The 16,263-nt window shown below is 41.4% G+C and overlaps 1 protein-coding gene across 8 annotated transcripts in view; it reads right to left on the bottom strand.

Moving 5' to 3' along the window:
* Positions 1 to 16,263, bottom strand: part of ITGB1 (integrin subunit beta 1) — a 44,015-nt gene that overhangs the window by 22,447 nt on the left and 5,305 nt on the right. For all 8 annotated transcript variants that reach the window (XM_060396837.1, XM_042229605.1, XM_060396835.1 and 5 more), the window contains 2 exon segments: positions 2,559 to 2,625; positions 477 to 562 (listed from right to left, as the gene is read on the bottom strand). In XM_060396837.1, the coding sequence (XP_060252820.1) occupies positions 477 to 562; positions 2,559 to 2,625 (153 nt within the window).

Here is a 16,263-nt window from a genome sequence, read left to right as displayed (position 1 = left end):
CACAATAGGCAGATTAATTATACTTTTCCCATCATAAAAAAGGGAAAATCTAAAATAGTTCAGTGAGATGGCTAGCGTTTTTTGGGAAGCTGTCCAACAGAAACATAACGCACGCTACAAAGGTGAGCTACGTATGTATTTTTAAGTTGTCTAATAGTCACACTGAGGGGAAAAAACAGGGGAAATTAATAATACATACAAAATATGAGCATTTCAACCACTAAGTCCTTGATCTCTGGCATGTATGAAGGCTGACAGCAATTCTCAGGAGCTCAACATCACCACACATGCCTGGTGGGCCCTGTGCGGGGCAGCGCAGCTCCAGACCACCACACCCGGTCACACACAGAGCTGACTCTCATTCAATCAACAGTGAGTGAGTGAGAAGTCACACCAAGCACCTCCCAAGGATACAGTTTTGAGCAACACTAAGTGACGGAATGAATGGAAAGGCTTGAATAATCAATCTGACTTACTGAATTTGTGCACCATCCACAATTTGGCCCTGCTTGTATACACTCCCCACATGACTTGGCATTTGCTTTCAAACATCTATTTTCATCTGTCAGGAAAAAAAAAATTAGGCTACTTAAGTTCAAGAGAGAAAACAATGAAAGATCAGGATCACAATGGCAATACAATATATATGAACATGATGTAGAAATACTATGAAGCTAGTTACTAAACTGACTCAGACCTACCCACCAAAGAGAGGTGATTCTGGATCATCCTGGCGCAGAGAACAGTAAAAAGACAGTTATCCTTCCTGTCTTCTACAGCAAAGACTAGGTATCCTTAATCTATACATTTGTCCTTTTCTTCCCCCCAGAGGCATAATTCCAGGCCCTCTCAAGCCGGTCATAATTGTCAAGAATTTTCTTACCCCTGGGTAAAGTATGGTTTCTTTTCCTTTACCTCACACCACCACACCCATACTCCCCCCTCCAACCAGGGTGCTTCACTTTAGTTTGGTAAATACTTGACAAGTCCACATTCCTCCTATCCACAACTGCTTCACTTCTCAGGTCTATGTTCAAAGCATGTTGTGTATTTCTTTAAATCCAAGTAAGACTCAGCATGCCTGCCATGTAGCACACACTAATATGCACCGTCTCCAATGTACGTTTTCTGATTATAAACCTAACACACGCTCATTTCAGAAAATTTGGAAAATACATAAAAGCATTAAGAACTAAAAATCACCCAAAACCTGCTCATTAAGACATACATTTTTTTGTATATTTTTCCCAGTCTTTTATCTATGCAGATAAATCAAAAAAATAGCAAGGAAGCATGCACAGACATTACTTAAATGAAACCGAGGACATACATTTTGTATACCACTTTTTTATACTTAATTGTTTCATTCCAAATTCTTCAAAAACATGGCTTTAAAGATTACATATGCCACTGTATTAACGTAGCCTATAGAGTGGGAAAATTTCTATTATTTTTAATCGCATGGCTCATGCGGGCCATAAACCCGACATATAACACACACATGCACATGCATGAGCCCACACAGATGACCATTCTTATGCAAAACTCCATTTCCTTATCACAGATTTTAAAAAAAGAAACACTGAGGTGAAAAGGATCAACTTTTAACCTCTCTCCAGCAGTAACATTCAAACACACATCCTCACAAGCAGTGTACATACATTTCCTTTTTTAATGCGAAGATTTTCCTTTCATTTAACAAGTGTAAATAAGAATATCAATTGTCGGTTATTTAAGAAATCTTTTTTTTTTCCATATTTTTCCTGGCCATTTATTTTGTAAATTTTCTATTCGTCTTTTGAAAAGTTTTCTATCATGTTTTTTTACTGTTTTTACTGGGTCTCTACACTTGTGAGCGAAATTAAACCCTTATTTAGCTATTTTTTGATACTGTTTTGACATACAGATAATTTGTTTTTTATGTTACTGTTTGTCTTTTGTAATTTAAATCTATTAATAACTTTCCTCATCTCTAGTATCAAACAGCTCAGCTGTTCTATGCAGTGTATTTTCTGAGATTTGGAGAACAAAAAAATAGGACATCCATTATTCTAGATTTGGGTGCACCATGGTTTATAAGAGGATTAAATATATTTTCAGCTTTATTTTTTCATTCCTCTTCTATACAACACCAACATTTTGCAAGACTTCTGATCAAACAGCAAGAACATCTTTTGGAAAACCCACTGTTCCTCCTTTCATTTTTTTCAGACAGTAGTAGACAGTTCATAATCTATCTTCTACACATTGACTTTACTTCCTTCTAAAGATGTAACACACCTTTGCTCTCTCTGTGTTCATTACACACTCTATCCTATCCCCCCAAAGATCTCTATGTAGCACATTCTATTCCTCTGTCACTTCGGGTGGTGGGTGGGGAACCTGACAAAGGACCTTGCAGGGACCAGAGGGAGCCCTGCCCTCGCCTCTGAGAGGCGGGGCCGCTGCAAGGCCTTCTGAGGGAGCAGGACCACCCAATTAAGGTTTTCCCAGGAATTTAAGGAGGTCAAAAAGTGATACAAGATATTGAACAGACAAGTAGGCAACTTTTTTTTTACCTGCTTGGCCAAACACACAGCAAACTGAACTGATCAATCCGATCCAGAAAATCAGTTGTAAATGCATCTGAAATAGAAAATGTACAATGTTTTTTTTTTTTTAAAGGGGGGTGGTTAACATATTAAGCATAATCATTCCCACTCACCTGATTTTCTGATTTATAAATACATCTTCTTCCCCAACCCTTCTCCATACTCACCCTCCTCCTCTCCCCCCAGGTTCCCAGAATCCACTCTTGCTTTTCTCCAAATCAAATATAGTTTAATATTTAATTAACAGTGCTCAGGGAAAAAATGTCAAGCATTCTTACACCTAAAACCTATGTATTACATCTCTGTCCCATGGAATCTGTTACCTCCTGTGACTCCGAGGTGGCCAATCGGGCATATCCCAACGCCTGTTATCTCAACACTGAATTGTGAGTGAGTGAGCCTGTCAGAATCCTGATCATGTCACCAGCTTGCTTACAACGTTTCATTTTCTTGTAAGGGTAAGACCAACATCTTGCACAGGCCCCCAATTCCGTTTTTGTGTCTGATGTTCTATAACTATTTCCTTTTCAAGAAAATCAACTTCTATGCATGAAATTTGTAAAATATTCAGTTCAGTTGCCTACAGTTTCTAGATCTATAAACATACGAATTAAAGTTTCTCATAACTTCAATCTACATCTTACCAGAGTTGGTCAAAGACAGCTAAAGTCATAGGTCACTAACTCTAACTACTCACTGCTCTTGGACTGCACTCTAGTAACAGCTGCCCCTTCCACAAGAAAGCAAAAAACCCAAAAGCAAATATAACACGCCCTCGAACAAAGATTAGCTTTATTACTTATCAAAGAAATATAAATTAAAGCAGTCAAGGCTATGGTTCTTCCTGTGGTCATGTATGGATGTGAGAGTTGACTGTGAAGAAGGCTGAGCACTGAAGAATTGATGCTTTTGAACTGTGGTGTTGGAGAAGACTCTTGAGAGTCCCCTGGACTGCAAGGAGATTCAACCAGTCCATTCTGAAGGAGATCAGCCCTGGGATTTCTTTGGAAGGAATGATGCTGAAGCTCCAGTACTTTGGCCACCTCATGCGAAGAGCTGACTCATTGGAAAAGACCCTGATGCTGGGAGGATTGGGGGCAGGAGGAGAAGGGGACAACAGAGGGTGAGATGGCTGGATGGCATCACTGACTTGATGGACGTGAGTTTGAGTAAACTCTGGGAGTTGGTGATGGACAGGGAGGCCTGGTGTGCTGAGATTCATGGGGTCGCAAAGAGTCGGACACGACTGAGTGACTGAACTGAACTGAAGGTGAACTAGCAGGTAAAAAGAAAAAGGTTTTTTTAACTCAACAAAACTTAAATGATTTATTGCAGGTGGGTAAAAGAAACCAGAGATGGCTCTGTAAGTTGATACAATTTGGGGCCAATCTATATCAAATACCATTAAAAATGTTTCTGCTCTCTGGCTTAGTAAACTAACTACTAGAAACTCATCCAAAGGAAATAATTTAAAGTTTCAAAGGTGATATATGCACAACACTTTCAGTACAGAACTCTATCATGTTTATAACAGTCAAAAATCCCAATGTCCTCTACCCAAGATCCACGAAGAGCAAAGGGCTAACTGAACCAACTTCATGGACTACTGGAGTCAAAAGAATAAAATGCAGCAACATCACAAGTTTTACAGAATAATTTTGGGACACAAAGAACACATTTAAGATGACAGGTATGTAAAAATAACAGTATATATACATATAAGGTAACCAGAGTCCTGGAGATAACAGCATTGTAAGCATAATATAAAGACAATGGGTTCATTTGTTTTTAAATTGTTCTAGTATATTCTTCATTTCACTTTCTTACTAAAAACAATATGGTAGGGTAACTGTGTGAATTTTTTTTTCTTAGTAAATTTCCTTTAATAAGGAAAAAAAATTCCTTTAAAAACCCTCATTTTCAGGATACAATACCACAGCTCCAGAAAAACGCTTAGAAGTTCTACTCTGGTATCCTTGGGTTTCCTCTGCTGCCAAACGCTGCTTGCATTTTCTGGTTTTCCAGAGAAAAGCAGTGTGAATAACTCACACAGTTATCCACTTTGCAACCAAGCTCAGAACAGCCAGTTCTGTTATGCCCCAGTTTTGCTTACGCATCCAGAAGCCCAAATGAAGCTGAGGGTCACTGACAGTTCACCTTTTAAGGCCTGACTAAAAGGTTCAATGTGTAATAAATCCACACAGACTATGATTCTGAGCAGTTCAAATAATGTTATCAATTCCAAAGTTATGACTAAAAGGCCCTGGACAGTAAGACACCCGAAGAAATGCCTGACGGTGATGAATGGAGCCTCTGAGCAGTTTCCACACCAAGGGAACAGAACAAATATCTGGTCCATATATGGACTCTGATCCATGGTCTTCAGAATACAACTCGGATCACTTTCAGGACCAGGAGACTACCTTGGAAAACCTTTAAAATGTCCTACAACTCACAGAAGACCACTCAGATAAAGTTACCAGGTAGCAGAAAATATTTCCTGACATTCTTAGGTCCATGGCTTTAAAACACTACTTTAATGCCGCTGTCTTTTCCTCTATAAACCTTGACACGCTGTAGATTAAGACTTCGGGAGCCCTCTTGGCCCTGAAGAGCTCTGACCCCAGAAGCAGACAGCACAAGGGCTGCACGGTGGCAAGAGCAGCAGGGTGGAGGGCAGCTCGAGACGAGTTGTATTTCTAGCAGGGCAGCCGCCAGGCCTGCCAAGGCCAGGCTTTCTCCCCAGGAAAGGGAACAGCCACAGGGGGCGGAAGAAAGCAGCCAGCAGGGATGAGGAAAGTCACAAGGGCCACAGGCAGAGACAGAGCAGTGAGGGGCGGCCCTGAGAAGACGGGTGGTGAAGAGGCAGCGGGGCAAGGGAGGCGGGGGCAGGGCGCCCCGAGAGCTCCCGAAAAGGCCAGATGCCCCGAGGCAGCACCGGCCAGCGTGTGGCCCAGGGAGCCCCCCAGGCCTGAAAACCCCCACCTCTGGAGGTAGGGCCGGTGACTGCCTACCAGTCTCCCTGCAGACTCTCAGGCTGAGAAAGGCGCCCTGAGGAGTGAACAGTTCCCAAGGAGGGGCGCCCAGTAAGAGATGCCTTCAGGTCCTGTCCTAACCCTGACTCTCCTCCTCTTCATGACCAAAGGTCTAGAAAGAGCCGTGAACCCGGGTCTCTGGCTCCTCCTCCACCTGTGCAACTGGTGTCTGCCTCCTGGAGACACACATCAGTTTACACGCACAGAATGCACACAGCATCACTGACTACACCTCACCGTTCTTCCTGAACATACTCTGTTCCCACCGACTTTACTGGCTCCTCCCCTCCTCCTGGAAGAGCTTCCTTGGAAAATTCTGCCAGGTTCTGTGCCCTATAGGAGATACAAAGATCGCTGTCTCAAGGAATTTTCAGTTTAAAGACAATACCCATAACTGTAATGTGACGCGATGGTTTCTATAAGGAGGACAAGCACAAAGTGCACTGAGGATGCCAAACCTGCCAGGACAAGTCCAGAGGCTTCCTGGGGCTGGAGCCGCGGCACCCAGGAAACTACAGGCAGGCCCTGCAGAGAAACAGCGGGCGAGAGCCCGCATGTCAAGGCCACAGAGCCATTACGACAACTGCAGGGACTTCTTTCCAATCTCATCGCTACACATGCATGTTTGGGTGACTTCTCTCTCTCCCCCCGCAAACTGGAATTGACGTGGTCTAACTTTACAGGAAAAATGTATTTAAGCATTACTTGTAGTTAAATCTGGTCAGCGGGGTGAGTGATTATTTTATCCCCATAATTTTCTACAATAAGACTAAATTACATTATGTTACAATCTTAAAATGTCATAGAGCTAAAAAAAAAAACAATCTTCAAGTACTTAAGTATTTTTGACAAATTATAAGCTAGAAATAACAGAGATCGAGACCAACAAGGCAGGAGGTTACAGTCAGGTTACAGAGTCTTAAATGCCATTCATACTAAGAGTTTAGATTCTATGCTACATGTACCAAGGAAGCTGGGAAAAAATGGCACAGGGTAGTAACATGACAACATGTATGTGACAGAAAACCAGCGGGGTGGAGGATGAATGGCAAGACAGGAGCTACTGGACAGTCAGTTACACAATGTACCGCCCAGGCTCCAGAGTAACAACGGACAAAGAGGCGCTTGGGGGGATCTGAGGCTGCTTAGGTAAGGGATGGTTAGAGAAAGAAGCATCACTTTCAAGTAAGGAAAACAGAGAAAGGTGGGAGTTAGGGGAGAAAATACTGATTTTGATTTAGAAATGTGACTGTGAAATGCCGGTGCGAAACCAAGGAAAGACATTAAGCGGGAAGTTAAGACCTATGGGTCTGGCTTTCAGATTTCAGGGCTAGAGATACAAACCCAAGAGTTGTGGGCAGCTATGAAATTCTGAAGATGGATGAGACTGAAGAATACTCAGGCAGAGAGGAGTAGGCAGGCCTAAGGGAAGAAGGGAAGAATGCCAGAGCCAGGCTCCTTGGAGCAAAGAGGGATGGAGCACAAGGGGCCCACCTCCCTGAAGAGAGGTGCGGCAGCTTTCTCTCAGTCAGGGCAGCGGGTGAGAAGCTGGGCGAGTTCAGGCATGACAGCTTGTGTTTCTTCCTGAAACAGGAAGCAAGGACAGGTGCTGGGAGAAAAGGGGAGCAGGGTTGGCAGACAGGAGAAGATCAAGACGATGCAACAGGATTACGGAGCAGTGCTGAGGCCCAGCAGGTACCGGACACCCTGATCGACAAAGGCACATTTCTAACACTCATCTCACCTGAAACTACCTGGTAATAATCTGCCCTGATGGGTTCTAAGCGCCGAGAACACAATCTTTCCTGTCTTCAGTGACAGGACCTATAAGTGCTTGGGACAAAATCAGTATTCAAAACTTATGCTGAAATACGTTAAATTGTATGTCATTTTTCTCGGACATTATTTAGAACTGCAAGAAAGTACAGATACCCCAGGGATAATGATTTTTAATCCACATAAGTATACACAAGCCAACTTTCAGCTAGATATAAAATGCCTCACTCTCTAGGTGCTTGTGCATCATGAACCAAAATTCATTTACATATACAAGCAACACAAACATAGGCACTGATATACTACATACACACACTCAGTTATAAGGTCATCCATTTATTGGTTATTATTCTAGTTATTAGCACAAAACCCCAAAGTTTTTAGAAATTCTTGTAGAAACAGTCAAATTGCTGAGACTACCTCCCATGGGTCCTCAGACTCCGATCTGAAACTGTGGAATTAATGCCACTGTTTACAAAGCAAGTGCAAGAGGAGGAAGGGGCAGTGCTGAGAAAACACACATACACACAGAGAAGGTCATAGTCAAGGGCCTAGATATCAGGGTGCAGGTGAGAGAAAGGGCTAAAGAGCCAGGTGTAACATTTCAGGGGCATGCAATCTTGGGTAAAAGGTCGAGGTGAGGGAGACAGCTATGGGAACTGGGTTGGCTGGGGTCCGTTCCCAAAGCAGAGTCTGAGACGAGAGCAGGCGTGCAAGCAGCTCACTCAGAGGGTGACGGGGAATGAGAGGTGCTGAAGATGCAAACCAAGAGAAAAGGCCAGGGCACTTTAGCTACCACAGGGGTGCCCAAGGGCTTGGTCTCCCTGAGAAATCTTGAGAAGTGTATACAGTTCACCCCTGGATCCATGGATTCCATTGGCAGATTCAACCAACAACAGATGGAAATAAATTTTTTTAATTATAGAGTTCCACAAAGCAAAACCTGAATATGCCCTGCACAGGCAACTCTGCACAGTATTTACATTGAATTAAGCATCATCTGGAGGTGACAAACTGCACAAGAGGATGTGCATAGGTTACACTCAAGAGCTACTGCTGTTAAGTCGCTTCAGTCGTGTTCGACTCTGTGTGACCCCATAGGTGGCAGCCCACCAGGCTCCCCCATCCCTGGGATTCTCCAGGCAAGAACACTGGAGGGGGTTGCCATTTCCTTCTCCAACGCATGAAAGTGAAGAGTGAAAGGGAAGTCACTCAGTCATGTCCAACTCTTAGTGACCCCATGGACTGCAGCCTACCAGGCTCCTCCATCCATGGGATTTTCCAGGCAAGAGTACTGGAGTGGGTCGCCACTGCCTCAAGAGCTACACCCTCTCAAAGAGACTTGAGCATCTGTGCATTTGCTTGGGGAGGAGGAGTGTCCTGGAACCAATCCCCCTTGGATATTGAGGGACAACTGTGGAAAGTGTGTCCAGAGAAGGGTCACTGGGAAGACATGCCTCAGTTCTAGTCCCCACAGATAAAAGTCTGCCCCAAGGGGCTCCCAAGAACAACAGTACACCCCACCAGAAGGCTTCTGCCAGCTCCTCTCCCCACGGACAGACAAGAGGGCTGGCTGGAGATGACCCAGGGTTGAAAAGACAGAAGCACGTAAAGCAAGACGCAGTCAGCCTGAGTGAGCCAGAGAACTGCTGCAAGAGGCAGCGCCGGGAACCAGAGGCGGCCCCGGGAGCGAGGAGGACAGAGGGCTCCAGCCCAGCGCTCGAAGCCCCTGGCGCTAAAAGAGCAAGAAAACTGCTAGAACAGAGTGTGACAAGGGCCACTTGCATTAACTCTGGAGATCCCAATGATGGCAAGAACTGGGGAGGGGATTTAGGCCAGGCAAGTCACATATAGGCGCACATACATATATTAAAACAAACACAAACTTCTGTTTAAAAGATTTAGTAATTAAGACGCCTGACGCTCTTTCCCATCTACTGCAGATGTGTATGACTGATCTACCTTATGAATTGTCATCTTCTAGAAATCAGTTCTCTGTGTCCTCTGTACTAGCCCAGTATACAAAGAGTCTAAAGATAACTGCAGATATTGAGGTATCCACAGAAAAGTAAACAAAGGCAAGCAGAGTGCAGTGATCACCACCGTTTGCTAAGGCATTGCTCAGAGTGTGGACTGTGGAGTCAGGTCCTGGACTCAAACCTCTAATCAACCCCTAACTAAGCAGGTGATACTGGCAAGTTATTTAATCTGTGCCTTAGTTCCCTCATCTTTAAAATGGACACTATAGTTTCTACCTTATGGGGGATATGCGAAGTCTGCATGAGTTGTAAATATAAAATACTGAAAACAGCATCTGGCACACTGCAAGCAATACCTAGATGGTACCTATTATCATTATTACTATACATTACAGCTGGAGCTCAGCAACAACTTGATTCAATAAAGAAGTAACTATGTTTGAATGTTTGGGTTTTTTCAATCCTAATTATTAACCAAAAACTCTGAATTGATCCATGTTAGGTGAAATACAAGATATGGACGAAAAGATGAAGTATAAGGGTTAGAAAAAAAACACAACTGCAAACAACAGATTAATGTTGACTTTTTATAGAAATTAATACATTACTTTGATATGATATCAAAACCTGATACTGTATATGGTAATGGTAGTTTAGTTGCTAAATTGTGTCCAGTTCTTGTGACCCCATAGTCTGTAGCCCGTGAGATTTCCCAGCCTAGAATCCTGGAGTGGGTTGTCATTCCCTTCTCCAGGGGATCTTTCCAACCCAGGTCTCCTGCAGTGCAGGCAGATTCTTTACCAACTGAGCCACCAGGAAGTCCTATACTGTAAAAAAAAAAATAAGGCTTAATCAGGTGCTATTAATTAGATACTAATTATTATGCTAAGTATAATTAGATAATTATTTTAGGTTCTACATTTAAGTAGGATTATTTTACTTTCTAACAATCATATTTCTAACAATTTGTATGTAAAATAATAAAAGCATCAAAACTTTAATGCTTTTTACTACCACATTAAATACAGCACAGATATTTTTGAATGTTAGTATCACGAATCACCTTAAAAAAGATCAGAGTGGAGAGTAACATTCCTAATTAAAATAGAAATAAGGAAGAATGACTTCAGGTTTCTTCTTCTATATGAGGAAGCAAATCTAGGAGAGGCTAAAAGCAGGAAGAAAATTGCCCTGAAAAGACATCTTGTAGCAGAAACTTAGACCAGGAGGCTGTGTACCAGTCTGGTTCATTCAGAGACTGCCGCCCACTGAGAACTATAAAACACAAAGGTGATCTGTTCACTTAAAAGACGGACAAGGCTCACACCAGGCACACCCAAGAGTGATACGATAATTGAGTTTTGATGATTTATGGTAATTTGTAACAAAAAGTTTTATTTTATTTTTACTTTTATTCTAACACATGCAAACGACTATAAAAATGACAATAACTAATAAAAATAATAACAGCAGCTATCCCTTCTAAGCAACTCCATGAGGTTGGGGACAATATTATCTTTGTTTCATATATGAGGAAGCCAAACCACAAATACCTTCTCCAAAGTCACACAGGTAGAAGTGAAACCAGACCATCTGAATTCTGAAGCTGTGACCTGAGTCTGTGCTCCATTAAGCTACAATATTCTGAAGGCACACTCAGCCACTATTTTAAAAATAAAAGAACATCCTTCTACTGTTAGAACTGACTCAGAGAACAGAAATGGAAAGGACTTAAAATGTTCTTTGAGTTTATTTCTTAGTCCTTCAAAATGACTGGAGACCATCAGAAGTTATTTTAATTGTCAAATTTCGTGAGTATACTGACAGGTTATGGTCTCACTCCTACAAAAGCATTTCATCCAAATATCTTTTCTTACTACATTTAATTTTGACTAAAGGGTCATAAGGGCTTCCCCGATGGCTCAGTGGTAAAGAATCCAACTGCAATGCAGGAGATGCAGGGTCGATCCCTGGGTCAGGAAGATCCCCTGGAGGAGGGCAGGGCAACCCACTCAGTATTCTTGCTTGGAGAATCCCATGGACAGAGGAGCCTGGCAGGCTACAGCCCATGGGGTTGCAAAGAGTCGGACACGACTGAAGCAACTTAGCACGCACACGAAGGGTCATAATTCATCCTTTGAACAATAAATTATCTCAAACAGCTCCCCCAAAACATCATTCTGATAGTTAGAAACATGCAATTGTTCCCTTTGTCAAAAACCGCACATAATTAATCCCCACTGTAAACTCATCTTTATTTATCAAGGTTAAATGTGGTTTTATGAGCTAGTCAAACTTTTAAATACATACTAAGTATCTGTTAATGTTCTTAACAATGTGACAAATGACTCATTTGGTATTTCTTTTTACATTTATAGATAAGATCTTTAGAAATTTTATATGTACTTTATTTATAGAAATTAAACAATTATGCTTTAGAGAAAAATTACTTTTAAAAAATGGAGAGTTACATTTACTTTAAATTTTAAAATTGGGTGCTCAGAAGCCATCTATGCCCCAAAGGACACAGTACAAAAAGAAGTCATCCACAAAAGATTTCTTCCTATGAAATCTTTGCACTAACAGCACATTTTTATTCAGCACAACTTGGATTTCCAAGTCAAATATCCATTGCGCATCTACCATGTACAAGACATATAACTGACAAAGCTGGGACATGAACCCAGGCATGAACTGAAAGCCCAAGCTTTCAACAGAAGTAGGTTTCTAATAAGAAAGGTTCCTTCTTTTATATCCTAACATTTTAAATCTTTTCATCTTAATGGTGGAAAAGATTCAAATACCTCCATTGAGGTATATCATAAGCCTCTCCTGAAAATAGAATAAGGTTAGATTCATCCCAAGTCTGTAACACCATCGTTATTTTCTGTATCTGTGTTCAAAAGGAAAAAAATAAATAGTCCAATAACATATTAATATTTACCGATCAACACAGTCCAGAAAAGGAACAGAGCCAAGAGGAAAGCCTGAGGCTTTCCTACCGTGCAGTTCACCCTGCTTCTCCCCACGCAGAGCAAGCAGCAGGAGAGCATACAAGCCTGCTCTGCTTCACACCACCAGACTCGAGGGCGAGCGCTGGGGATGAACTCACCAAGAGCAAGAGCACCTTTCCCCTTGTGAGAAGAACAAGTAAAACTCAACATTTTCCCCCTCTCTGGCAGAAGAGGTGCGTGGTGGTGATCCTGGAGGTGTCTATGGCCCAAATAAATAATAAGCTACAATGAATGATTAACAAAACTTAGCAGAAAGGATGAAAGAGGGAAGAAAAAGAGGGACCAGGAAAGAAAGGAGGTTGAATACTCCAAGGCAAACAGGCAACATTTCCTTTGAAGTCCGTGTCCACCCACTGTGGAGGATAAATCGTATTCTGAACTAGAAAACTTTCTAAAATTCACAACTCCCACTCAGAAGAAAAAAAGACTTTTTATGAGCCCCGACCCCGTCTTACCCAAAGGTGGTATCAGCCTGAGTTGAGTCCCAACAACTAAGGTTTGACTACTCCATAACTACAGGCTTAAAAAACAATTTGAAACCTGAGAACAGGGCCAATACTTAAAATTACAGAACAGAAAATGTGTCTATTCTGGGGCTTCTCTGGTGGCTCAGCAGTAAAGAATCTGCCTGCAATGACGGAGAGGTAGGTTTGAACCCTGGTCAGGAAAATCCATCCAAGAAGGGAATGGCAACCCACTCCAGTATTCTTGCCTGGGAAATCCCATTGTCAGAGGAGACTGGTGGGCTTTTGCAACCCGGGTTGCAAAAGAGTCAGACACGACTGAGCAACTAACCAACAACTGCGTCTACCCGACCCCCCACGAAAATGACAAAGCGGACAATCAATCATCAGCACCCACCCCTGTGGTGCAAGGGGAAGATAAAGAATTGACACACTGTGTCTTGGGAAATAGTTTCAATGATCAAGATGGAAGTTGGGGGGAAGTCAGGGCATGGAACTGAACTACGAAAAATTTCTACAGCACGAAAAGAGAAAATTAAGAATCTTCTCTGGGAAAAAAAAAAGGAGAATGAACTCATTATGCTCTTCAAGGAATTAAGAAAATCTCAAATAGATTTTGTAGCAATCAAACACAGTAAGACCACAAATCTAGAGAAAAAGTGTACAGAGCTACAGGAGGAAATATAAGTTGAAATCTTCTGCAGAACTCAAAACACACAGGAACAGAATCAACATGACAGGAAGAGCAGGCTTGAGCACACAGAATTCAAAACAATTCAAGGCAATAAGAAGCATGACATTATAGTCAATAGTGATCCAGTAAATAGATAATTGGTATATCACCACCACCACTTCCCCCACCAAAAAGGTTATAGCCTTTACATAAGGACCAAAAAAATAAAAAAGATTAATAAGCATTAAATTCCAAAAAATGGTGAAAGGGCATAAAATAAGTTCAAAGCTCATAAAATAAGCCAAAGGACAAGACTTAAAATATGAGCAAGGGATTTCCTTGGTGGTCCAGTGGCTAAGACTCCACTCTTCCAATGCAGGGAGCCTGGGTTCCATCCCTGGTGGGGGAACTAGACCCTACCAGCAGCAACTGACGACCCCGCATGCTGCAACTAAGATTGAGGATTCCACATACCGCATCTAAGACCTGGTGCAGTCAAATAAATAAACAAGCAAAAGTTTAACACATTAAGTAAATCTATTAAGACAAAATATTAAGGGCTGACCCAAAATGAGCATGAAAAGTTGCCTGAACTTAATTCTTCCCCGGTCCTCCTTCCACTCGAAAGACAAGACATTACCCAGCAATTGCTGAATTTCAAAATAGCCTAGCGAGCTGTTCCTTCTTTACACTTGGCTATGTCTATAGATTTTGCCTTTCTCTGTGAAGGGAAAAGAGTAAGTCAGCAGCTGCTTTGGTTGAAGAATTTACTTTGGGGCAAGTTTACAAAGAACCAGCAAAAACAAGTTTACCACCTTAACTAATGGGATCGACAAGCACTTGAGAGCAATATATGTTCCATGTAATTTCAGTCGAGGAGAACTGTAAGTTACACTCCTTGGATAATTTTATGTACTTTTTAGGTAAGTCATTCCAAAATTCTTACTTGGTCAAACCTTTAATAAATTTTCACCATATGTTTTGTCATGTCTCTCCTCTGCCCTGTATTAGATTGAAACAAACACAGTGCTTGAGTATATTCTAAATATATATACACACAGTAAATAAAGGTTAAAAATTTTACCTAAATATAGGTAAAACCCAACTAATGTCTCACTTAGCACTAAGCTGGGAATAATATCTACCTTAGAAATGTTACAAGAATAAAATATGATCATGAATGTAAAACAAGTATCTTTATAGGGACCTACAAATCACAGCTTACTTGATTACTGGATTTTCTTCTTGCTCTTCAACTCATTCACTGACTCCATTAGAACCTGAGTGACTACTTAATAAATGGTTCTCAATCATTTTAAGCCATTTTAGTAAGCACAAGTCCACTCCCTACTGTTTCTGTTGTGTTTTTCTAAAATAATACTAAATGCAACTTTTAAAACTACAATCTCCACCTCCAATAATCAAATATGACCCACCACTACACCTTTGGGGAAGGAAAGAAATTACAATCTGAAATAAATAAAAAACTGCAAAATACTGGAGAGCTAATAATTACTCTTCTTAATTTTACAAAGACTAAGTGAAAGTGGAGGGTGAAAAAGTTGGCTTAAAGCTCAACATTCAGAAAACGAAGACCATGGCATCTGGTCCCATCACTTCATGGCAAATAGATGGGGAAACAGTGGAAACAGTGTCAGACTTTATTTTTGGGGGCTCCAAAATCATTGCAGATGGTGACTGCAGCCATGAAATTAAAAGACGCTTACTCCTTGGAAGGAAAGTTAAGACCAACCTAGACAGCATATTCAAAAGCAGAGACATTACTTTGCCGACTAAGGTCTGACTAGTCAAGGCTATGGTTTTTCCCGTGGTCATGTATGGATGTGAGAGTTGGACTGTGAAGAAAGCTGAACGCCGAAGAATTGATGCTTTCGAACTGTGGTATTGGAGAAGACTATTGAGAGTCCCTTGGACTGCAAGGAAATCCAACCAGTCCATTCTGAAGGAGATTAGCCCTGGGATTTCTTTGGAAGGAATGATGCTGAAGCTGAAACTCCAGTACTTTGGCCACCTCATGCGAAGAGTTTACTCACTGGAAAAGACTCTGATGCTGGGAGGGATTGGGGGCAGGAGGAGAAGGGGATGACAGAGGATGAGATGGCTGGGTGGCATCACAGACTCGATGGATGTGAGTCTGAGTGAACTCCGGGAGTTGGTGATGGACAGGGAGGCCTGGCATGCTGCGATTCATGGAGTCGTAAAGAGTCGGACATGACTGAGCAACTGAACTGAAGAAAGCTTAAGTTACCTATGTATTCATTCAATAACATTTATATATGGAAATGTGACCTCCATACATCTAAATACTTTTCCTCATCATTCTTAATATTTTCAACCACCATAAGTAGAATTATTTCAAAAAATTTGAAAAAAATTTTCACCAAAATTTAAAAACATTTTTCACTTTTTTCAACCACCATAAGTAGAATTAACTACTACTTTTTTTTGTCCCAAAATATAGTCTTGATAGAGTCTGGCACAGCAAATGACAAACCTTCAGTGATCCTCAGTAACACAGTGTTGTCTAATTCAAATTTCTATTACAACTAGTTGTAATTATGTCTGTGAACCACACCAGACTAGAGTTGGAGGGCAAGAGTCCAGGCCTTCATTTAAAATATCCTTCATTTTATTTATATGTATTTACTATATAAAGACATATATATTTGTATGTGTATGATTATATATCGAAGTAATCAATATTTATTTG

Source organism: Ovis aries, chromosome 13, assembly GCF_016772045.2.
Source record: "Ovis aries strain OAR_USU_Benz2616 breed Rambouillet chromosome 13, ARS-UI_Ramb_v3.0, whole genome shotgun sequence".
NCBI classification, from domain to species: Eukaryota; Metazoa; Chordata; class Mammalia; order Artiodactyla; family Bovidae; genus Ovis; species Ovis aries.
This window is presented reverse-complemented; position numbering and strand designations above follow the sequence as displayed.